The sequence below is a fragment of the Stegodyphus dumicola genome, chromosome 1 (assembly GCF_044657685.1).
Source record: "Stegodyphus dumicola isolate Sdum_Otavi_A_Nest chromosome 1, ASM4465768v1".
NCBI classification, from domain to species: domain Eukaryota; kingdom Metazoa; phylum Arthropoda; class Arachnida; order Araneae; family Eresidae; genus Stegodyphus; species Stegodyphus dumicola.
In genome coordinates, this window is record NC_140768.1 from 22490120 (window position 1) to 22515784 (window position 25665).

Genomic DNA, 25665 nt, shown 5'->3' on the forward strand with positions numbered 1-25665 from the left:
ACAGTGAGTTGCATTAAGTGGAATGCATCTGACAGAGCTACGAGCATATAGACAAATCTGCCCTAAGCGTCTGTACACGGTCTGCCTTGAAATTGTCGTACCAGTGGCTGAAGAGAGCCGACGAGACAGGTCTGAGGCTGTGCTCCGCCTGTTTCTTTTGGCAGTAACTGCCAAATACCGGTCATCATTCGGCGTTGTAACTCTGGGGCGACCTGTGCTGTAACGTCTACTCACATTAACATCATCTTGGAATCGTTGCCAAAGCCTGGAGATGACACTCTGGGCAATTCCAAGTTCGTCTGATACTTCCAGTTGGATACGCCCACATTCCAGACGGCCGATAATTCTACCACGTAAAAAATCATCCAAATGCGTCCTTTGTCTCATAACTATTCGGTTATTGCACTGAAATGCTTATAAAGCGCCTGCGAACAATTTTACTTCTTTGCCTGTATTCCTTATACATCACTCTCTTACACTCTCGTCATTGTGACGTACCAGTGTCATCTGGTTACTTCCTGAAATTTGCATATGATTCTTGAAGATGTGTGTAGTGATTTTACAGGTGATATATTTATTTTAGAGTTCGATTTATGCGTGACTCCGAATTATCCTTAATTTATGGACATGAGTGTTGTTTCAGCTGCAGGATAGTAGTAAAGATTCATATCCTTGACATTTGTTATAAATTAAAAATTTGAAGTGGCATAATACTGCTATAATCTAAAAATCGTAGATTTAGAATTCTTCAAGTAAAATAAATATGAAAATTTCAAAACTGGATGATTAGTTTAAGCTTTATGTAGAAAATCCAGTTTTTTAATCACGTTGTCCTCTTATTTTATACAAGTAAATTTTGATCAATAGATTTAATTTCACAGAGCTGCATGTTTACTGACGATACTGTGACGGACGGACATGAGTATGAATACAGAGTAAGTGCCAGGAATGCAGCAGGTGCTGGGCAGCCCAGTGAGGCTTCCTTGCCCATCACAGCCAAGCCAATGAAAGGTAATATCCAAATCTGAGTTTTAAACTTCAAAGAACTTTGTATTTTTATAGAATTTTTGTGTAAAATTCCTTTATTTTTGTTGAAATTTTAGATATTTTTTTAGTTTTTGTTACTACCTTTTCCTATTGCTATATATTTTGTATTGAAAGCGTCTTCTTTAAAGTTTCATTCATGTTTTTACAAAGTATTTTCAGTTATGAACCTTTGTGTCTTCAGTAAAATGATCGCTTAGACGTCGACATCATTAACCACATCTGAAAACCTAAATGTCCAATAATGTGATTTTGTCCAGTGTCTTAGCTATTATTTCTAGATAATCTGAAAAATCATCCTTCCGGACAAAAGCTTTGTTTAGATGGAGGTGTTCGTTAAACTTTCAAAAAATTTTCTATGAATGAGGTTTTTCTGATATTTAATTAAAATTTTCAATATTTAATTAACTTTGCTATACAACGAACTTTTTTACTCTTCAGAAGTTAATTCTAAGCTCTTAATTTACAATTTTTTGTTGCATATACGAGTTATCTGCAGTTTTGATTAACAATTTTCATGTATCGATTTTGCTTAAATAAAATATATTTCTGTTAAAAGTTGATATGACGACCGTTATTTCCAAAAATGAAACACCTAAAGCACAATTTATGGGGCTCTACATAGCTCCAAATAGGACTAAAGCTCAAATATTTGTTTTCAAAACAGTATTATTTTCACTGTAAAATATTATTTCCTCCTCTGAAGAAGAGAAAATGGTTTTGTTTGACGTCGTAAAAATAAAAAAGCTTTCATAATAAGAATAGAAAAGGATATTATAAAGGCATAACAAGGAGACGATAGTTCAGTATTAACAAATGTAATATCTATATTACTTAAACAATTAATCTTTGTGAATCCAATCTTAGTTAATGTAAAAAACAAAATAATTAAATCTTGGATACCATATGTAAAGGGTAATTCTAATTAATTCAAGAATATTTATACCATTTACTACTAGATTTCCTGTTTGGATACTATTGCGCAAAATTTAGAGATCTGTTTAATCAGTTCCTTATGTGTTGATATAGTTTTTCATATGAACTTGATCCAATAGGCAACGTTCTGTACTGTTATTTAAGAAAATTATCACTACAATTGTTTAAATAATATTCGAGTGTCTTTTTTCTTTATTATTTATGATAATAAAAAGGAATTCTTTTATATTACTATGCATCGAATGATTTTTTTATTATTACAGCTCTTAAATAGTGCTGATGATTATAAACTTTTTTCAGAAAAACCAAAGCTCCATCTGGACGGTTTGTACGGAAAAGTGATCCGCGTGAAAGCGGGTGACCCCTTGCGCATTAACGTCCCTCTGACAGGAGCACCAACTCCAACAACAACGTGGACCGTAAATGACAAGCCTTTACCGGTTAGCAATCGCATTCAAACTGAATCGACACCGGACAGTGTGGGACTCAACATTCCTCGCACACAGAGGTCAGACAGCGGGAAATATACTATAACGGCTAAAAATGCTCACGGAGAAGATTCGGCAGATATGACTGTGCTGGTGTATGGTAAGTACTTACGTGGAACCGCAATAGAGTAAAAATAAAAATCTTTTCCTTTTCTTTCCCGTTCTGTTCGTGTATAAAGGAAAAGGATTGCAGAAACTCTAGATTAACAGATCTCTAGCATGATGTATGGTTTCATATCCTGTTTCTGACGTTTTGTGATCTGATTTTTATATCCTGTTTTCTGTTAATTTTACGAATACCTCATGTTCTAGCCACAGTTAGAAGAAGTCATAATGCACAGATCTACTACCATACGACGATCAAATATTGTAATACGAGGATAAAGATTAGTGCAAAAATTCAAATAATAAAGGAGAGTTTCTGCATTCAGGCACTTGGGATACTGCAGGACGATTATTAATCCACCGAATAATTTGAGGGATTTAACCTGATGCTGAGCGTTCTCATAAATAAATATGGTTTCCTTTCATCCATATAATGTATCAAAAAACTGTAAAATTCTTCCTAGGTACGATCAAGAGAAAGAATTTTACTCCCTACATTCTTACTAACTTTAGCTCCAGTAAAATCTTCCTAAAGTATTAAACAAATTAGCTGATTTCAAAATGTCTAAAGGACCCTTGACCAACTTGTTTCCTGAGTCAAACGCCTTAAGATCAGTGCAAAAAGAATTCATCAAAATTAAATATGTGTGTATGCATGCTTCAGTTTTTACAATTTTGGTGCTTGCATTATCTGTAAATATCTTAGAATTTTTTAGACGTTGAATCAAATTCCTGTTATTTCTTTCTTCCATATCATACCACTGTATTTTTAAGAATTTGAACAATTTTTACAAATGAATATTTTACAAAATTTTATTTTATGCTATGGTTTTTGGAGTAAAATAACTATTTGAATTTCTTATAGATAAACCGGGCCCTCCGAAAAATATGGAATATCCAGAAATCACTGCCAATTCGATTACTCTGAAGTGGAAAAAACCAGATGACGATGGCGGATCCGACATCACCGGTAAGTTTCTTATTCCAGTTAGATGTGTTTAAAATCATAAATAAAAGATTATTTCATTAATTATATTTTCTTCAATACATTTTAACTTAATAAGTTATTCTAGTTTCCTTTTTAAAAAGTTAGTCATAAAACTCTTTGTAGAATAAGAATTTTGTAGTTTCATCACCTCTCAAATCGATAGAGCTTTATGTAAGTATTCAGACATATTTCAGTAAGAATGAAGCAATACCGAGTGTTCCCAAATGCATGATCTCCGTGACCAACTTTGTAATTTGAGTAACTAAACTAATTGGTAAAACTAGGTAATTGAAGCTATACTGGAAAGAGCGTATGAAATATAATCAAATGATAAAGTTCTCAAAGCACTTGCCATCCACGTATGATGACATTGCCACATGGACTCAAAATATTATCATAGTTTTACGTGTAATTGTGTAAACTGCTTTTTGCATGGTAGTTTCGATGTCTAGATGAGCTTAGGGGGTGTTTGGTTGACTTTATTTTTCCCAAGTTCCCACTAAAAATATCACAAGCAACTCAGTAATCCAAGGTCTGATCCACCAGATAACCATAAGCGAGTCATTTAACATAAATTGATCAATAACATATGAAAGTATTATTTATTTAATATGAGTTATATAAATAGTGAATTAGCATCGATGAAGAATCGAGCAATTTCCATCTTTCTCATAAAGCTTGTTAACGAGATGGTCATGATTTGTTCTTGAATTTTGTTGATCACATATAGTGGTTAATATTCATGGCAGAAATAATGCATTTTAATTTAAAACGCTCTAGCAGGTCACTTAAACTTCCACTTTTTTAAATGAGAGAAACCACACTTGTGAAGAAACTAATGAAACTGGATAAAAAAATTAACTACTCTCAGTATTCTTACCAGAAAACTAAAAATCCTTTACCAGTTACCTTTACCAAATATCAACTAGCGACTACTATCAATTGCGTTTTCAGTCAGAAATGTTACAACAAAATTTAACGCTGCATAATGTGCTATCCTTTTTTTATTCACATGGAAAATTGAAACATGAATGGTTTTGAAGCCCCTCTTTGAACTAGGCTTCAAGAAACTTGAATTTCAGATTATATAAATTTCTATAAAATGCTATTACTCTAAAATTTTTAAAAAGTTTTTTATTTATTTTTATTTTATTATTATTTACATATTTATTATTTTTCAATACAATAACAATAAGTACATCGCAACTGGAAAGAAAATAACTTATGACTACATTAACCATTTTAAAGACAAATAGTTCTCTGGATGTCAAATGCATCAACTCTCTAGTCCTCCAATATCGACTGTATAGATTTTCTTCCTTCAACGAGAAACATTTTAGAAAATAATCTTTGTCCATTTCAAAATTCTGGTTGCACAAAGTGCACATGGGACTGTCATTTATACCAATGCTGTGCAAATGCGCCTGTGTGAGGGTCGGACGAAACTAGCCGAAGGAGCTTGCTCCTACTTGGTCGTATCTGATGTGAAACTCCGCCTGAGGTCTCGTATCCTCTAGGCTGAGAAGAGTACCACTTAAGAGGTAGCTCGAGGGCAGGAGAGACGATGACAAAGAAGAGACCGGTTATGGAACCGCTACCTCATATTAATAATAATTATGGAAAATTTTTAAAAAGCTTGAAATCTGAATGCAATGAATGAAAATGAATTCTTTTAATAGCCTTAAATAATTCTTTTATTCTTTTGTTATACTTTTAAAATTAACGCAACAGTACAAGAAATTTTTACGTATTTGTGAAATAAAATATTTAGCGATAGAAATAAAAGGATTTTTATTAATCAAAATCTTTTCTTCTGCTGCTTTTCTGGATTCCTGTGTGACTGAGTGGTAAGCTTTCTTTATTTATAGAATCAATTTTTATTTAAAGAAACCTTGTAAGGTATTTCTCCCACCTTCTTGGCATGCCTTTGTGGTGTGGTGGTCTGCACACTGGGCCGGTATTCCAGAGTTCGCGGTTCAATTCCCGGCGAAGGCGTTGTTAATTTTTTACCTTTCCTGCTTCAAAAAATTACCTAATGTCTCTACAACCTGATGTATTTCTCTTGAAAACCATTATAAAATATATCTAGGTTAGGGCTCTTGGGAAAATTAGCAATATATTTTTAACTTCTTTCAATGCAATTCTTCAGGTGTCTTAAAGCATAATAATACGTTTATAAATCAAGTTTCAACATGCATTCATACACTTCTAGACATATGTCGAAGTGTTTCGTTGGATTTTTCCAAATAGGGAATGAAATTGTAAGTGTAAAGTTTTCTTTTGTGAAAATCTGAATATCCTGCATCTTATGAATAAAATTAATTTAATTTTAATGGAAAGAAGCTGCCCTCTTGACGTGCTGGTAGGTGATACGACAGCCGTAGCCTGGACCCAGGCTTCAATCCTAAAAAAGGTATGGGTACTAGCGATAATCTCTCCGTGGTGTAATGTCGATCTACCCTGCGCGGTATATCCTGGGCAACGTTCTCAATGACGACACTATTAAATGACTGATGGGCATGGCCATTCTTGACCAATGCTTGAACAGTAAATGTCCGGTCATTAAGGGGAAATAATAAAATGGAAGTAACTATAGGAAACGGAAGTTTCTAATCACAGTATTTAAAAGTAACAAAAAGCACACGAAACTTTTACTTTTTAAATATATTTAATTATTTTCATATAATTAAATTAATTTTAGCTTAGACCATCATAATACCTTTAGAAACCAAATCGTTTATTGTACAATTAAGAATAGTGACATCATTAGAATTAACATTCATCTTTAAAAACATATATATCTCGAATAATATCTCGAATAACTGCAGGATTTCATAATGATGTAAATAAATTATAAAAGTAATACTTATTCATCCGAAACAAAAGTCTGATGAAACACTGTGTCTTGTGTTCAACATCACTTCGTTCACTGTTGAAATACACGATCACCGAAAATAATGAATCTTATTGCAGATTCAGAATGGATAACCATCACTTCATAAGTTCTATCGTTCTTTTGAACGAGATGGTTTCTTTCTAAATCATTGTTAGCAAAACCAGACATTAGAACGGGTTCCACAATGTCCAGTTTGTTATTTGAGTATAATACATATATAAAATTTCGAAAAGTATGTAAAAATAGATAAGTTGAAGATTAGAAGTCATGAAATTAATTGGTTTATAAAAGTGGGTTACCATAGCTGTGATGGCAATTGCAGATGGCATGGTTCAACTTTCTTCAAAGAAATCTAAACACCGCTTTGATGTTTGTAGAGCTCCGAAAGCAAGCAGCCGTGATATTGTTAATGATATAATTTCATATTATTAACAATGTCTGTATCAGGTCAAAATATGTCTAGATTTTCTACATAATTACAAAATATTCGTTTAGATATCTGTGTATTAATATCAGTATTAGAAATTAACATGATGATAAATTTGTGTGTCACAATTATCATAAAAGTCTTCTATATTTTAAATTTTGTTAACAATTATTAGAACTGATTTTCATTGTACATGTAATAAGATTAAAACCTATGGACGTAAGCTGAAACACTTTTGATTTCGTATAGGCTACCAGGTGGAGAAGTGTGAAGTGGGCGTAGAGCGATGGACTCCTGTGACTGCTTTCTGTCCTACGCCGACGTGCGTCGTGAGGAATCTGGATGAAGGGAAACAATACCGTTTCCGGGTTCGAGCAGAAAATATGTACGGTGTAAGCGATCCTCTGGAAGGAAAGCCTGTCTATGCTAAGAATCCTTTCGGTAAGTTCCTGCTATTAGATCTGATTCCTATTCTTTTTTTTTTTTTTTTTTCTTTCTTTTTTTAGTGCTTTCCTATCCAACAATTAGAAGAGAAAACATGTTTAAGAGTTATAATTGAGAAGAATTTTTTTTTTACTTAGTTCAGGAGAATTTTACATTTGAAATGCCTTGTTGGGCTAATTTTAATAAATTCGTCTGTGCCAGTTAAGTACAGTCACCTTCAGTAAAAGTAAATCAAGGCCATACGGGTCAATCTTATTATAACCTAATTATTTCCTTTTTAAATATTAAGTTATATAAAACAGAAAATATTAATCTACATTATTGAAAAGTAAGTTATTTAATTATGTTAATAATTCGGTAAAGCACCGTTTTTGTACCTTTCACATAATCGTTTAATAAGGAATATGTATGGTGTAAGTGGTCTTCTTACACCGTACATATAATGAGGAAGATGTATAATAGAAGTTGTATTTTAAAATGTGATATTCATATACTTTTGTTAATGCTAAAGTTACATGTCTGCTATTGTGCAAATTCATTTTAATTTTATTAAATTCTGCCGTCCTACATTTACTTTCTTTAAAGTACAATTTTCATTTAAAAAAAGTTAAAACACTTCATATTTAAAATCATAAAATTTCAAACTACAGTTAGCGGCATTTAATATAAAAAAGAGGAAAAACGGTATTTATAATATTATCCTGAATAAGTAATACTTTTACGAAGATTTTAACACAGGTCCAGATTCTGAAGGAAAGATCTTCAAAACCGATCTGATTTAGAATTTGATTTTGAGCTTTAAGTGCTATTAGTAAAATTAAATATTGTTGCGAAATGCCCAGTTGCGATAAGATAGCTTCTCCGCAAACCAGGGTTAGGGTTGATAGAAAGTGGTCGGGAAAAGTAGGGTTGCAAGATTTGGCACGAAATCCCCCATTTGGCGACAAAACTGGCAATATGCCATAGGCGGAGCAAGAATATTCTAAAGTGCATTCTTAGCGGTTTTCTCAAGAATGTTCTTGAAGATAGGCTAAAGCTATATATACTCTGCCTGTCTTGCGAGAGAGTATGTTGAATTCAGTAGTAGTGTTTTGAGTTCAGATATGAATTAGCCTGAAAGCGACCGAACCGAGGCAGCAGCTGTACTTTAATGCTTTGCCGTGAAGCTGTCTTCACCGTTATAGCCTGAAGACTGTGTTGTCGATTGTTTCAGCGTGTTTATCGCAGTTTTTCGATGACTGTAAACATATCTTTGGAAATCTCTCGTGTAATACTGGAGATTAAATTGTGTTTTGATTCTTCATCAAGTATTATTTTCAATTACTCCAAATCCACGAACCCGTAGAACGCAACAATACTTTTAAATTCTTTTCTCGCTAATATAGTGACATGTAAAAAAAAAAAACTGCGGTCTGTGTCAACATAATATATTGGAAACAAAATAGGATTCATTTTTCATCTCCACAATTTATATATTCACTTAAAAATTTTATTTTAAATTCGAAAGTAATATTTTGAAATTAATCAGAAAATAAATTTTATAAGAAAATTTTTTATTTGATTATGATTCTGTGCTTTTATTATAAAGTATGGCCACATCAATTTCTAATAAATAATCCAGATTAAAATATTTTCAGGATCTACATCTTTCATAAGCGCGAAAAAGGACTAAAGTATATATCATTAAAATCCTTAGGACTGAACTACCATTAAATCTAATTTTAGAATAAAATGCTCCAGAATCTTATCAAAATCGTAAATGATACTGCTATTACAATTTTTAATAAAATAGATTATTTCACTGACTAATATTTTAAAATGTTCGTTTCATCGTGGAGGAGAATATACTATTTTTTATGATCATGTATCAAATAGAATTACTATAGGATGTATTACTACAGGGTTTTCAAACAAATGATATATCAACATTTTCCTACTGAAAATAAATACGCTCCGTCCATCTTAAAAAGCCATCCTTTTCTCAATTTTCCTTGTTTCACGTATATTTATTTCCGATAATTTAAAGTAAATTTAGAGTAAAACTTTAGTTTTGTGCATTACAACTTCATTCTATAACATGTTTTTGTTCTTTCGCAATCATTTGTTTTAAAAACCATTCTTTCATGATGTAAAAGAATGTCTGAAATAATACAGTTTTGGTGTTCTTATCCGGAGCATTTGCAGACGACAATGAAAAGGTCTCAAGTGGCATGATTTTTGGTATCACCTCCAAACCGCCTACTTCAGGGTGTCTTTCAGCATGTAGAAATTTAAAAAAAAAATTAGATCTGCTTACATACATATATTTAAAAAAAAATAGCATATTACTATTATGAATAACGTGTTACTCGAAGTTACTAGTACAAGTTACCAATATGATATAACAAATAATTAGATTTTTCTTGCTAATATAAATAGTAATATATTATTCTTTTATTCAACATATTGTTTTAAAAAGCAGTTTTGCACAGGCAGTCATTAAAATAAAAAACTTAATCAACATTTATAAAATACTTGCTTTAGATAACTTTTCTTTGCAAACGTTCTCAGTAGCGAGCATGAGCCACTACATTTCTTACACAGAGATGAAGAGTAAGTAAAAAAACGAGTAGAATCTATTATTTCATGAAGGTAAAGAAAGGTTGGTTTCATTCCTGAACTGTGAAATTCGCTTAGAATAATAAGTGAATAAATTTAACTAAAATGTTATCCTTTTGTTCATTACAATATTTATCCTTTTATTGCAGATACTCCTGACGCACCAGGACAACCTAAAGTGAAAGACTTCGGTCCTAATTTTGCAAATATTGCATGGACACCTCCAGCAAGCGATGGTGGCAAACCTATCACAGGTAACATGTATTTTGCATTATAATAGATCTTCAAAAGTTACAGTTGACAAAAAGTTGAAAACAAGCACACGGTCATCGGAAAAGAATGCCACTATAAGCAGTAAATGTTAGTACACAGCAATGCTTATTTCTAACGTAAGCGTCCTCTAAAGTAGTATAAAATTATTTAACGACTTTCCTCTCATATGCTTTTGATAAGCTCACAATGAATTTTTCAGTGTTCTTTGATTCCGAATGTCTTTCTTCTCCACATAAAGAGTTCTTACTAAAAATGGTTAAACGATATTTCGCAGTCAAATTGGACTGATCGACTGCAGTCGTCCCGGATTATCTTTTGTCCGGAGGGGGAGGGGGGTAAAGTATTAAGATTCTTCCATGCATTCTAATTGTGTAACTAATTGATTATCCAGTAGGTTAATCTAAGACATTGAATAAAGGCATGCTGATTTTTTCCAGGCTTCTATGCTTCCAAATTCTTTTCTGAACCACAAATGTGTAAATCCAGATGTACTAATATAGGGATACGCAGAATGAACCAATAAATAGTCCTGCCGTAGGCGTCAAATTTATTCAGGATCACTGGAATATTTAAGTTCAGAGCAGCAAAGCTTTGTTTCTGCAGCGAATGTATAAATGTAAAAAATATGCAATTAGAACCCTGGGCCAGCACTAGATATTATGCCGCCCGGCCCAATTTGTGAGTATATAAATTCTGTTACCCGGGACTTCCATAAATTCTGCTGCCCACTGTATGCCCTAAATTCTGAAAATTTTGTCATCGCTCACCTTTGTTGCTTTTCTAAAGTCTAAAAGTTTTGCCACCGACTTTGGCGCTGGCCTTGGATACATCATCAAATGTTAATTCTTTTGAGGGCTTTGGAGAGCAGAACTTTTATTTAGTACGTACCAATGCTATGATTGAAATATGCATACAATAAATTTTGTCTAATATAGCAAGTAAAATGTGCAAAAGTTGATTACATTATTTCACTAGTTGTCTTAGGTTTCAATTAAAATTATCGAAATGGTAAAACATAGCAATCTTGTAAAAAAACTTCAAGACAACTGGATGATTTTTTTACGAGAAAACACCAAGAAGATATATGTGGTGAAAATATTCATGATATCCCCTTCTTATAGCAAAGGATCGCAACTGTTTCTCCTATTTACCAGATCTGGCACGAGATTGCGAATGCAGTTTTTAAATTTGCAATGCTAGAGTTGAAACAAATACTGAAGTTTACTAAGACAAGATGAAACTTCCATCCAGCATTTTCGCTTCCATTGACCGTGTGCAAGAAAGCAAAATAAGAATTTATGTATTTATTTTTCTTTGTGTTTTTTATGAACAGAGATGAAAATAAGAAAAATGTTTTTATCGGTGAATAAACTGCAATGGCTGTGTGTAATTATGACTATATTTTTTGACAAATTAAGAAATGTGTGGTATTTTCGACCACTGCTATGTAACATAATGTGAAAATTCATTGAACAGGTTTATTGTTTTATTATTTCGACATACTGATTTCAAATCTTTGTTTTGTTTACTAATAATGTTATCTAAATTGCAAGGATAATTCTAAAAACTAACTTTCCTTTATATTATTTTTATTAATATTGGATTAAATTTTTTCACTGATATGGTTGCATAGAATCAAATTGCTCCTATTTTTAAATTAACAGTTTTTTCTTTGATACAGAAGGATTTGTAATGGGAATTTATATATTTGAGCAATAGCTGTACATATGCCTTAAGATAGCAGAAAATTTGAGTTAAACTTAGCCTATATCTTCCTTAAATTCTAATACACTTATTTAAAGGCATAGGAACCAAATCACTTGCATATGTAATAACAACTCATAAATAAAAATATAAAATATTGGCTATTATATTCAGAAATTTGCCACCGTGATGTTAGAAGAAGAGCCAGCTGTCATAGTCCTGGATCTGGATTCGAATCAGATGAAGGCATTGATAGTGTATAATATCTTTGCTGCATAATAAGTGTAGTGATAGTGTATAATAAGTGTATAATATCTTTGCTGCATAGGGGCGCTTAAAATATTTTGCAGCTGAAGGTCATCTTGAGAAGCCAGTATTAGATGAAGGGCGATGGAAGACCCTCAGATCATCCTTTCTAGAGTGTTTACCATCAAAATTGAGGTGGAGCTTTCCCTTTTAAGTTGATGCAATTCGTTGGCAAAGTTGTAGCGTTTTGTCATGCTTTGTAGTGCAGTCTAGCAATGTTCTCTGTGATAACAAGGCTAAATGACGGATGGGGTTAGCCATTTTCTGGAAATGCTTAGCTAGGAAGCTTCCGCCCATTGGAAAAAATATATTTTTTTTTTAATTTAAAAGTGGGGAAGAGTTTTGTGTTACTTGGTAATGAAACGGTATACAGTCAAAAGTCGTTAATCCGGACTCGTCGGGACTTCGGCGATTCCGGATTATCGATTTTTCCGGATTATAGATCATCAGTTTAAATCTGGTAAGATGGCATGCAGAAATTACAAAATTAAAAATATGAAACCGTAATTTATGAAATAAAGAACAATTATGATCTAAAGGGTATCAAAATTTACAAAAAGAAAAAGCTTAATATTTATTTGTTTACTTTATTAAACATTTCCTTCAATGTAAGTTGCTTCGTTTCATGTGATAATACTTTCTCTTTAATTCTATTAAACAGACATAATTTCTTGTTTAGTTACAAAGTTCCGCTGTTCAAGTCCTATAATTGCTGTGTTGAGAATACCGACTAATTTGTCAATCGAAATGTTTTCGTTTTCAATAACCTCTGGGTCACTTTCTTCACTATCGGAAGCGAATTATAATGACGAGGAACTTGATTTAAATCATATCAAAGACAGAATGAAATACTACACTTAGTATGGAATTATAAACCAAATAAAATAAAAACATCTGCTCTGAAGATAAGGATAGTGTTGACAGATCAACTCCCAATCCGCCGCGTGAAATTGATAAACAGATTTCGGATCTCAAAACATACTTTCGCTTTGTAGATACAAATTACATATTAGTAAATATATATCGGAAATTCTATTTGACATAATCTTTCTAATCTATCATAATCTAATAATGACGTTTCTGCCCCCCCCTCTGCCGCAGAGCAGCGTGAAATTGATAAACAGATTTCGGATTTCAAAACATACTTTCGCTTTGTAGTAAATATATATCGGAAATTATATTTGACATAATCGAACGTTCAAGCTTACTTTTATAAAATTGCTCTGACAGTCTGCAAAAAATAATAAGCCGGATCCAATTCGAAGATTAAGGAACAACGCAATCGGCGACATTAACTGAATTAGATAACTTTAGCTTAGCGTATAACTCCGTTACAATTTAAACGCGCATGCGCACAAACATATTCGCAGCCGTAAGGGTCTTACGCGCTCTCGTAAACGCCCGTGCGCATGCGTGGACGCGACGCATGCGCAGAAAGTTTGTAGCTTTGAGGTCCGGATTATAGATCATTCCGGATTATGGGTGTCCGAATTAACGACTTTTGACTGTACTTGAGGATGTGGCTATTAAATACCGGAAAATCTCCAGTTTATCTTCTAACTCAAGTTCTTTGTACGGGTGCTTTCTAAAACAAGCTTGCGAAGGAAATGTTATCCATTCGGCTGTCATTTTTCTCCTTAACGACCAATGTATTAACGTGATTATTTGTTTACCTGTTAGTTAGAGGAAGCTTTCGAATAACGGAAAAGATGAGCCAAAACCTTAATGACTCTGAAATCCTCAAATAAAATGGTCTTTTAAAATCAATAATGTATGCGGACCATTTTTTAAATTGTCAAGGCTGTACAGGCATTTTTGTTTTTAATAAGGGCGTTATTACATTCAGCAAAATGTTTATGTAAAGAGTATCCCAACAAAAGAATATTTTGCTGTGCATAATATATGCCACAGTAATATATAACGTAGACACGTCATTTTATGGAAATTCTTCACACAGTGCCTTGATTCTAATGATGACTCTGAAATTAGTCGATCGTTCAGAAAGAACGACTATTATTATTTAACAGAAGCAAACGAGCTCAAAGTTCTTGCCATCGATATGAAAATAATTAAAATCGTTTTTTAAAACGGAATGCATCTTTTTACAGGTTACATTATCGAAAAACGTGAGAGAGGTAATCCAGACTGGGTAAAAGTGAACTCCTTCCCCACTCCCCACACGGAATTCAATGTACCGAATTTGACGGAAGGAAAAACGTACGAGTTCCGCGTCATGGCGGTGAATGAGGGAGGTCCAGGAAAGGCCAGCAAGCCATCTAATCCTATCACAGCAAAGGAACAGAAATGTAAGTTGCTTATTTTTTCTAACGGTTTATCAGATCACATTTCTCATTTACCATCGAACTCTGTAATTAGAATACAGTTTGGACACTATTGTAGTCTGTTACTTTAAAACAAGCACCTCAAGGCCACTGCCAGCCACCCCCTCCCATTTGCGATGCTAATCCGTGTCGTCAGTATCACACAGCATTTATTTTCTCCATGTTGTTTGAGACTGAACTTCATTTCAGCCTTCATTCGCTTGCTTTTTTCATGAAGACACGCTTAACGAAAATGAAGTAGAGAAAAGAAAATAAGCGAGTCGCCTTTTTCGTCGAGACTGTTGTTTCTATGGTTACGAGTCAAATCGGAAAGCGGAAAATGACCTTCCTATTTTAAATAATAATAAAAATTAATGAGTTTCTGTTTTAACGTAACAGGCTGTAGCAACTTATGACTTAAGACAACTTTATGACTCTGGCTTTCAATTTCCGTCTCTCAAAATATGCAAAAATAATTACTTATTATGATCAATAAAGATGCTTAAAACTCTCGTAACTACTCTAATCACTCTGTTCTGTCGTAATGTTAGGTCATAGTTTGACTTGTAATCTTATACTTGCTTACTAGTTTACAATGCATGTTTTCAGAATATCATCCCTCTCACCAGCTTTTGTTAAGAAAATTACATTGTTTAGCGTGTTTTCTTCAGTAGTTACCGTAGCATTAAGAAGCATACTCAACTTTTTAAGAAGCTTACAAAGAAGTATATTTATTCAAGTCCTATTAATACTGCTAGAACATCCTCCATGAAAGCATTCCTTCCCTAGGCAAATATCCCTTGTGTGTTTTGACTTAATCAGTCAACTTAATCAAAACTCTCAACTCTATGGATAGCCAATGGCAATGAGATGAAGACCCATAATATCTTTTACAGTAGCCATTAGCAGCGAATGTGTTAAACTTAGAATTTAGTGTTGATGAATGAATTTGTACTTATGTATTTATATTTATCATATTTGTTATTTGTAAAAACATCTGGTATGTTATTGTACTCAGATAAATTTTATCTTCAGTTTATTGTCTACATATTTCTAATTCTCCGTTTTTCTAAATCAGTCGAAAGGAACAAGCTAGCTGTTTGGTTATTTGTTTTTTAATTTTCAATGCAACTGTGTATCAAGTTAAAAATTATGCGTGAAGTTATTCCTCCCAAAGTCTTCATATACTTTGTATTGTGTTATTTCGTCCGTATTTCTATATCTTTCAAATTTATTTTAGATGTTTTAAATTTGCCTTTGTATTATTTAAGTCTTTATTCCTTACAATCTTTTTTTCTTTAGAACTTTTATGGTACATAAATGGATAGTCTTGCTTACCTATAGGATAAAAAATTGCATCAATGTTCGTGCTAAATCTTGCGTATGTATTTGAAATTATCATTATTTTCTTCCATCCCTGTAGTTGCACCGAGCGCTCCAGACATGCCACGAGTGGATAAAGTCACCAAGAACTCCGTTACCCTGTCTTGGGGTAAGCCTTTGCATGATGGAGGAAGCAAGATTCAGGGATATCTTATAGAGAAAAAGCCCAAAGGAGCTAAACAATGGGATATTATCAACAACATTCCACATCCGGATACAACATTTACGGTAAGTTGATAAAATTGTTTGTTGGTAAAGAGTTAATTTCGCTTCATAGCTCTTTATACGTGTTTATGTGTTTTATAGAATAGTAAGTTCTTTTAAATATAGTATTTTAATTGCTTTATTTGGCTAAAAATATTGAAGAGTCTGGAGGCCAATCTTTGATATCAATGGTGTTGTAATATCACAGATTATTATCAAACGAGAACTGCGAAGTTAAAGACATGAAATCTTTGTTTTCGGACTAATGCACATAGGAAAAAAAATTTACGATGAATCATCTAAGAAACATTATCACTCTATCCGATTCTTGCTTTTACACCCAGCTTCCAGGACCTAGTTTCCACGAGAAGACAGCTTTCTCAAGAAGAGGGGAAAGAATTTCTGATGTTCGGTGCGCTTGCCCGTTTTATACTTACAGCAGAATGGGACGCGCACGTGCTGAGCTCATGAGATTTCATTACACGCGTTGATTTGTCTATGTGAGTTCCCAGGAGAGCCGGCTTTCTATAGGAACTTTTCCGAAAGTCTGCCACTTGGTCTTGCTTTAGCCATGTGAAACCTTTAACTGCCCACATGCGTGTAGGACACATTAAAATTCGCTGTTCTTACAATATTGCTTCACTTATTTAATGGGTTATTGTTTGAGGTATCCTTTATTACTGCTAGATATCTAAAAATATGGCAGAAATATTTCAGGAAAAGCATTCAGAACGTATTCAATTATTATATTTATGAAGATATGGAGACTAGTTTTATTTTAAATTTTGCGAGAGTGTAATTGGGTTAGTTATAATGTGTGTGTGTGTGTGTGATTATGGCAAAGCCTCGAGGGCTATCAGCCTAAAGGGAGGGATGCCTTCGTGGAGGACTTTCTAAGGGAAACTGGCTCGTATACACGTTACACATGGGTAAAACCACGAAAACGCCCATGCAGCCAGCCCGTTCGCGGGATTCGAACCTCGGACCGAACTACCAGTGTTCAGCGACTTTACCGCTCGGCCGATGGTGGGCCTTAGTTATAATGAAGCTATTGAGTTTATTTTTGCTTAAATGATGTATAACATCTGTTGAAGTAAAAATATCACATGACGAAAATATCCGTCTTTCATATGCACCATAATAATAATATGATCAGAATCAAATGTTGGAAAGCCTAACTAGTTTCAGTAAATTACAGAATTGTTCCTACACTTTTCATCAGTTTAAGTGAAAAATGCAGTCCCTCTGCTTAGCTTTTCATATCTGGAATTAGTGTATCTGAGTGTTTTAATATAAGCTACTCATGAAAAGTGTTTTGCTTCTCGCATAAAACGTGTTATATTTAATGCCAGAAAATGACTGAAGTTTATTAATTCGAAAAACAAAATCTCACTTTATGGATCCGAAGGAAATTACACAATTTCCAAAGATATCTTGTCTTCTCATTATATGCTTTACGACCAATAATAATACAGTAATTAAATTAATCATTATTTTGAGGGTCTATTTTACGTATCTGGATTCAGTGTGGTCATATTGTTTAAAAATATTAGACTGTTTTAATAAACCTACTGCTATCAACATAAAGGATACTTCCACTCCCTCAAAAAAAAAATCTTAAATTATTTTGTTTCTGATTAATACCGAATTATTCCTCTGCAGTTTTACCAGTTCTTCGTATTATAACAATTATAGCTGCGAAATTTTGTTGCTCAGTTATAAGGTTAGAACTGCCAAACTGTCAAAGTGTTCTAGACTTTTTGCTTTAGAATTAGGGAAAACATAAAAGTGATTCCTTTCATGCTTGAGTGGCATTCTTTGCGATTAAAAATGGGTTATGTATTCCTGTTTTACATTTAGGAACATTAGCTATATCAGGCTACCCAAGTGTTGAATATACTCTTTAAAATTAGAAAGTTATTAGTTTTCGAATTATCATATTATGACACATTTTAAGTGCATTTTCCTCAAGATGCTTCGGGAGACTCTGAGTTATGAAGCTTAATAGTTTTACATATATAAAACTACCTAGAAAACGGATTTACGTTTAAACAGTAGAAAATACTTTTGGTGAGGTGCTGATAATATACAATTAATAAAATTTATAGCATATTTTAATGATACAACTTTTAAACAGTTACAAATTTAATGCAATTAAAGGTCGTTATAACATCATATATTACATGCATCGGCTAAGAGGTAATCATTTACTGGCCACTTAGCAGCGAGTGATTGGCACTAACTTTTACAAAAGTATTACCTATCCCTCCCTTGGATCTCCGGATCCCCGTTGGGTATCAGCGAAAGTGATAACCACTATATCACAAAAACTTCGAATGCCGCTCCTCTGTACCAATACTGTAAAAGAAATTGAAAATATTATATTTTATGATTTCATATATTTCGTATTTTCATTTGAAATTTTATTGCAAAATGTTATATTTTGTGATCTGTCTGCCTACATAGTCTGTATGAAGTACTGTTTAAAGGTGCAGGCACTATGTGTTTTTTATGAGTAAAAATAATTACTATTTAATGAATAAATTAATTTGCTTTGTTAACTGAGAAGTTACTAAAAGAGGCAAATGTTATCTTACTTAAATTCTTTGCTATGGTTACATTAGCTTTACGCCATATTTTCTCTCAGAGCGTAGCAATATTTGAATAATTTTGTTGAGAAAAATTCAAATTTCTTGATAGAAATTTATTTGTTATTATTTTAAAGCTTCTTAAAGAAAAACATTTATTCTTATTCGTATATACTAGGTTAAGCGTTAAGTATTTTTCTGAAAATTCCGATTCAGAACTCACAAAATATAGTGAACTAATAGCTTGTTTTTGCTTTTCTGAGCCTAAGTTATCTTCCTTTGCAAATTGGACAGCCCTGGCATTTTAATTTACAATGGCCACAAAGCATTATAATGTCAATAAAATTCTCAAGTATTTAGAAAACTTCGACGCATCAAATATCCATGATTCAATCTGTATTTTTGTGAGAAACAGTCTTCCATTTACGATTATTTAGTCTAACAAATACAAATGCTCAGTGGAAATCTAAATAATAACATATAATAAATTGATTTGCTTTCAGGTTCCAAATTTAACTGAAGGAGAAGAATATGAATTCAGGGTTATTGCAGTTAATGATATTGGAGATAGTCCACCGAGTAAACCATGTGCCTTGGTCAAAGTGGAAGATCAACCTGGTATGAAATATCTTTTTGCAACTGGAACACTTTGCAGTATACTGGTGTTTTTTATATATAACATTAATATGCATTTGTATGTCTGTTAAACTATTCTACCAGAATTCTTATGCTTCGTATCGAAAATTTTAGGTATTTGCATATTTGTAACAGCAATACTAATGTGACATACTTTGAAAGCATACGAAAGTATATGATATTTACCAAAATACAGACATTCAGAATAAAAGTAAAGAAGTCATTAAAATTAAGTTAATTAGGTTTGAAAAATATTATAGTGTTAATTTTTTCCAGTATACTGGACGTTAGACTTCACTTCTTCATTTAAAAGCTTTTCTTTCGAGCTATAAGGACTAATTTTTATGCGTTAGGCAAGAAACGATTTTCCAGGAAGGAGCGGGAAAATAAATCAACAGGGTCTTTTTAAATCTCCATAATTTACTGAAATTTCTTGAGACACATTTATAGTAGTGAACGTGCGGCGCATATATGTCCCAGGTTCCTGAAAAAGGGGTAAGAATCAATAGCCAACAGCTCCATATTTTAGATTTCCTCCTATTCTCAACAATGGAAAAAAACTGAACGCTTTCAAATTTTATATTACACCCAAAGGAGAGTTTTCTTAATTTACACATATAAGGACTAAAGCCCCTTTCGGCTAAAAATATGTAAAAACAGCATATCTTTAGAATTTCCAATTCTTGTATGCTGGAGATAAAAATATTTTATTCCGTAGAGTGTGTTGCCAGTGATCGCTTTGAAATCGTTAATCGTTGAGTTTCTTAATCAAAAATTCGTCCAAAGTTTAAAATATATGAAATAGATAATAAACCAAATTCGAATATTAAGATTTGACTCCCGGATGCCCATACTCGAGTGGAGGGCACCTTATTCAAAACTTGATGTCTCTAAGATACCGTTGTTTTTTTCACAATGGAAGAAACATACATTTATTCATGCAGATTCTTCATTATTTAATTTTTTTAATATAATACAAGGCGATAATATTTGGTGGCAACAATAAAAAGTGATACGGCCGTTTTTAGTGATTCGACACAATATACCGTTTCGAGACTAATAGCCTTTCTGGGCTAACGCTCCTTTGGGCTAAACGATTCATGGATTTAAAGTCCTCATTATGCGTAAAGTTGCCGGATAGGCTTATCTTGCACCCATGTTGCTCGGAAGTTCTTTCACTCTCTTAAAGCGCTAAAACAATTTTTGTGTTTTATATATTTTTGACGATGTTTAATTGAATCCATCTTCCAGAACATTTCTTTGGGCGTTTATATTACATTTCAGAGTCCTGGTTTCGCAAAATCTCTATGAAATATATGAATATATGAATTTAGTATTCGTGCATTCGTATATAAATTGTACATGAATATGTGCAAAACTTTATTTTTCTGTACTTTTACTGTTTTTTGTTACATTTTGCGTAGATAAACCGCGAATCGATGCTGGGGCATTAAAGGACATAACAGTAAAGGCGGGACAAGAGTTCAGCCTAACTGCTCCTTTTACTGGTTTCCCGAAACCTAACGCCATTTGGTCTAGAAATGAAATTGACTTGGATGAGAAGGATCCTAGATATTTCTTCAAGGTACGCTTCTTCATTTATGCTCTTACAGCTCTACTACAATTGAAATTAAATTATAAAAGAAAAATCTAAATATTTAAGGTTTTATGTTGTTGATTATTGTATTCTGTTTTCGATATATTGCCAAAACGATATGCTAGCAGTGACCGCAATTTGAATTATTTATGCGAGTTTCGTTTCTCATAGGTAGGAGACGATTATGCAGTTTTGGGTGTATCAAGTGCGAAAAGATCAGACACTGGGCAATACAAGCTTTTCCTCAAAAATATTTCTGGTTTTGATACCTGTTCCTGCAAAGTGACTGTGTTAGGTAAGTGGCAACTTTGTATATATTGATGACATTTGATAAGATTCAGTTATATGTGATGTTCTACACTAAAAGAAAATTTTCAATTATTTTGCGAGTTTATAATATTCCTCTTTATTCTCATTAGATCGTCCTGGACCTCCAGAGAACCTTCGAGCAGAAGATCTGGAGGGAGATTCTCTAACGTTGAAATGGAATCCTCCAAAGGACGATGGAGGAGCAGAAGTCAGCAATTATATTGTAGAAAAGAGGGAGAAAGGCACCACTATTTGGTCTAGGGTAAGCAGTTTTGTGACAGGTACTGCAACTCGAGTTCGGAATCTAACTGTCGGCAAACAGTATGAATTCAGGGTGATGGCAGAGAACATGTACGGTACCAGTGATCCATGCAGTATGGAGCCAATCTTCGCCAAACTTCCTTACAGTGAGTATTTCTAGACCACTTCAAAGTAATTCGTCCCACTTAATTTTTTTTATTTAATGGGATAATGGGATTGGTAGTTTACTTGTTGTGTCAGAATTATTTAATCTACTGCAGGCCATTCTTTAAAAATATAATTTGTAAACGACTAATCAAACCATCCTTTTTATTCATTCTTCATTTAAGGATATGTTAATTTGATATCTGACTAGAATTTTGAGAAAAAGATATATTTTAAGTATTTTTCTTTATTTTTAAGATCTACCTGGCCCTCCAGGCATTCCTCACTCTGTGGAAACCGGTACCGATTCCATCACGTTATCGTGGACCAAACCAAGAACGGATGGCGGAAGTCCTGTCACTGGATATGTTCTGGAGAAGCGAAAGATAGGAGACAACAAATGGGCCAGAGCAACAAATGTTACCATTCCAGGACTTACATACCGCGTAAATGGATTGCAAGAGAATGCCGAATACGAATTCCGAGTCGCGGCTTGTAACGCTGCTGGCCAAGGACCTTGGAGTTCGAATTCAGATGGCATTGTAGCCAGGATGCCGCCATGTAAGTGCTTTCGATATATTTCTATAAAGGAATATGTAAATAACCGAAACGAATGCATTAGAATGAGTCGATAAATCATGATAACTGGCTAGTACATGTTTAGTGAAGTAGGTCTAAAAAACAGAGAATTTTAGCAATGCTATGCGTAGAAAAAAAAGTTTAATATATCATTCCTGAATCGTAACTTATAAAAATCGAATTAATGCGATATTGATTATTATTAAAAATTAATAAATGGAATTTATTCAACAAAATGTGCAAAAGTTGATATGGCATATTTATATCCATTCATATCAGAAATAAGGCAGAATTTTTTTTTATCTTTCTCATTTGCTTAAGAATATCTTCCTTTTATTTTACCTTTCTTATATATACTGCTTTATGTTATATATCAAATGTCTAATTGCGTTTTTCTTAATTTCTTAAATATTCAGCAAAACTAATTGAAATATGGATTTTTCACAAGCTTCCAGCTGAAAAAGGACGGCATAGTTGAAGGATACAATTTACAAGTTTCTGATTTATTTCTTTTCTTTTGCAGGTCCTCCGAAACTGGATACTAGTTTTGCTATGAGAGACTTGACGATACCGGCCGGAGAGCCTTTCAATATTCGAGTGCCATACATTGGCAGTCCTCCACCTACAGCTACCTGGACTGTGGTGAGTCTTCTAGTTGTTTTCTTCCCATTCTTTATAATATATCTCATTTTTTTAAATAAGTCTCCCATTGGTCTCTTGGCGATAGCTAATCGTCTTGTATCAAGTTTGAAACAAGATTGATTTTAAAGGGAGCGAGAGAGGAAAGACTTTTCACACCTGTCTACCATAATTCTTGAACAAATTTTAAAATCATGTCAATTTTATTTGTCCGCTCACTTAGTCTTTAATTAAAGCGTTGTTCTTTTCATTTATTGTTATTTCACGGATAGGATAATTTTCATCCGTACTCTGCCAAGAAAATTTGATCGGTGTAATAGGAATGTAAATTTAGAAATCTCACATCTGGCTGAGGTTTCAGAAAAGGCTTTTGCTATAGTTGTGATTATAATTTGTGCGAATGCGAAGAGCGCAAAAATGTTATTCCTATTGCATGGTTCAAATTGTACCTGATATTTGTATTTATGTTTTAGAACAATATAATAATAAAAATTGAAAATTGCATTTTGATTGATGAAATAAATGAAAATAAGCCAAATAAACTTTGAAAACTTTTCAAAGTTTTTCATTTATTCATACATTTTCTTGCTGGATTTTTAAGTTTTAACGATTGTATATTTTTCACGCATTAGCCGAGAAGTTCGAATGTTTTGTTTCTGAAGTTTGGGGTTCGGCTTATATACCTAGTTACGATTAATTAATTCAATCACAAAAATAAAATAATTAATTAATTCAATCACAAAAATAAAATAATTAATTAATTCAATTAATTTTATTTTATTTTATTGTATTTAATCTTAATATACGTTACTCTAATTTTTCAATATCTCTCCTTTCTGGGACAGATGTCCTCCATTCCCTAATTAACTTTGTCTTCATCTGCACTGTAGATATCATATTCAATTCCGTCCGTCGCATTACTAATTAAGCATTCTTTTTAAAGATCGAACAATATATTTTCTGGCCTATTTTTCGAACTGATGAGGACGTTGTACTTCCCTTTAGCTCATCTGATATGTCTAGCTAACTTAGACGACCGTTTTTCGAGCTCGGCCAGTATATAGCTGGCTTTATACGACGATTCGGTTTATACATAAATTTTCAATTTTGGCTGATATTTTACAACAAAATCATACCTCTCATCTTATCACGGATTGGCGTATTTGGAGATTCACGACGAATAAAAAATATTATTTACCGAATTTCTTTTGTACAGAAAAGAAACATAATTTACAGTGGGACGGGGGTAGGAAGGTACAATAGGGGTACTTTCCCCGTTTGCCACTTTTAAGGTGCTGTTACCTTGCTAAAAGATCGGGAAATATTATTTACTTGTTTCTTTATGCCATCATTTTGAGTACTTTTTTTCAAGGTGTTTATATAATTATTAGATCTTGACCATCTACTTTTTAATCAATTTATTATAATATCTGATGATGTAAATCATTATTTTGCTAATATGCATTGACAGAATAGATGTTTGAAATATGCTTATTTAGTTTTAATAAGATTACCTTATCTGTTATCTATGTCGTAATGATTTCAGTAAACATGTAATGTAAGCGCTAATTTTGGGGCAGAATTGAAATGAGGTAAAACCTCGTTCCGCTCCATAATAAAACTTTTACAAATTATCAAATAAAACTCTAAATGCGGAACTTTTGTTTTCAAATGGTGAAACATTATATGAGCTTTAACATACAGTGAAGGCAGTTTATGAAATGAACAATGCTATAAAAGCAGTTATCACCGGTAAGATTGAATTCTTCAGCTTAGTTTTATGAAGTACAATTTATTTTAGAAAAGTGCGTTTAAAAAAGTGACAAAGGCAAAGAGAGATTATTTTTAATATCATACAAGTAATACATCAAAATATTTTTCTTATATCCCCAATGCCCAGTTCTGCCTCATTAGCATGGCAAATAACGTTATACTTCATAAATGAATTTTAATTCTATTTTAGCAATGCTTTATTTTTTTATCATTACAAGTTTTTCTTTAAATAACAATGTATACATTGGTACTTCGACTGCAGTTTTTTGTCGCCTTAATTTTTGCCTTTTGTTTAGTTTTAAACTTCCTACGTGTTTTGTCTTGCCTTCACTTCCCTTTCAAGACAAAACTTTTGAATGAAAGCTGGATTTTTATATCATTGTCTTTGTCTTTCAGCTTATTATGACCACCAGGTGGTATTAAAAAAAGAAGTGTTACGCAGATGATACAAGCAAATGGTATTATGTCTAGCCTGTATGAAAATGCATAGCTAGAAGAATGAGAGCGTAAGGTGCATAAAGAGTAACTCAGGAAATAATTCGAACGTGGAATGATTTCTTAACCTATTTTCTTTTTCTTTACAGAATCAAAACGAAATCAAGCCCGATGATCGTGTGACAAGCGAAGTGGGTGAAGATTTCGTAGTTTTAATGAATAAGAAGAGTAAACGAGAAGATTCTGGACGATATACTCTCAAGCTGACTAATTCGCAAGGTTCCGATTCTGCTTCTTGCAAAGTAACGGTTGTTGGTGAGTTATGTTTCCTCTTTTGCCAATTCATATTAGTTTCTGCAGAAGCCACAACAGCAGCAATTTATGCTATTAATATTAATATAATATGCTTATTATTAAAAATGCAAGAGCTTTGTTAAAAATATTTGGAAATTAAGTATTAGATTGTGTTGTACAATATTTTATCTAATGTAGTATAAAATAATTGTTGGTGAAGTCAATAGTTAACACAGATTTTATAAACCTCTGCAATGGTTCTGTATGTACGGTCATTAACGAACAATATTACA

General features: G+C 32.9%; 1 protein-coding gene across 2 annotated transcripts in view; it reads left to right on the forward strand.

The window, feature by feature from the left end:
* Positions 1–25665, forward strand: part of LOC118188284 (twitchin-like) — a 384165-nt gene that overhangs the window by 264374 nt on the left and 94126 nt on the right. For both annotated transcript variants that reach the window (XM_085813574.1, XM_085813575.1), the window contains 14 exons: positions 882–1011; positions 2281–2568; positions 3439–3543; positions 7134–7325; positions 10076–10180; positions 14318–14515; positions 15954–16141; positions 19209–19323; positions 20766–20926; positions 21110–21233; positions 21358–21654; positions 21911–22213; positions 22755–22873; positions 25228–25393. In XM_085813574.1, the coding sequence (XP_085669700.1) occupies positions 882–1011; positions 2281–2568; positions 3439–3543; positions 7134–7325; positions 10076–10180; positions 14318–14515; positions 15954–16141; positions 19209–19323; positions 20766–20926; positions 21110–21233; positions 21358–21654; positions 21911–22213; positions 22755–22873; positions 25228–25393 (2491 nt within the window). The remainder of the gene's footprint in view (positions 1–881; positions 1012–2280; positions 2569–3438; positions 3544–7133; positions 7326–10075; positions 10181–14317; positions 14516–15953; positions 16142–19208; positions 19324–20765; positions 20927–21109; positions 21234–21357; positions 21655–21910; positions 22214–22754; positions 22874–25227; positions 25394–25665) is intronic.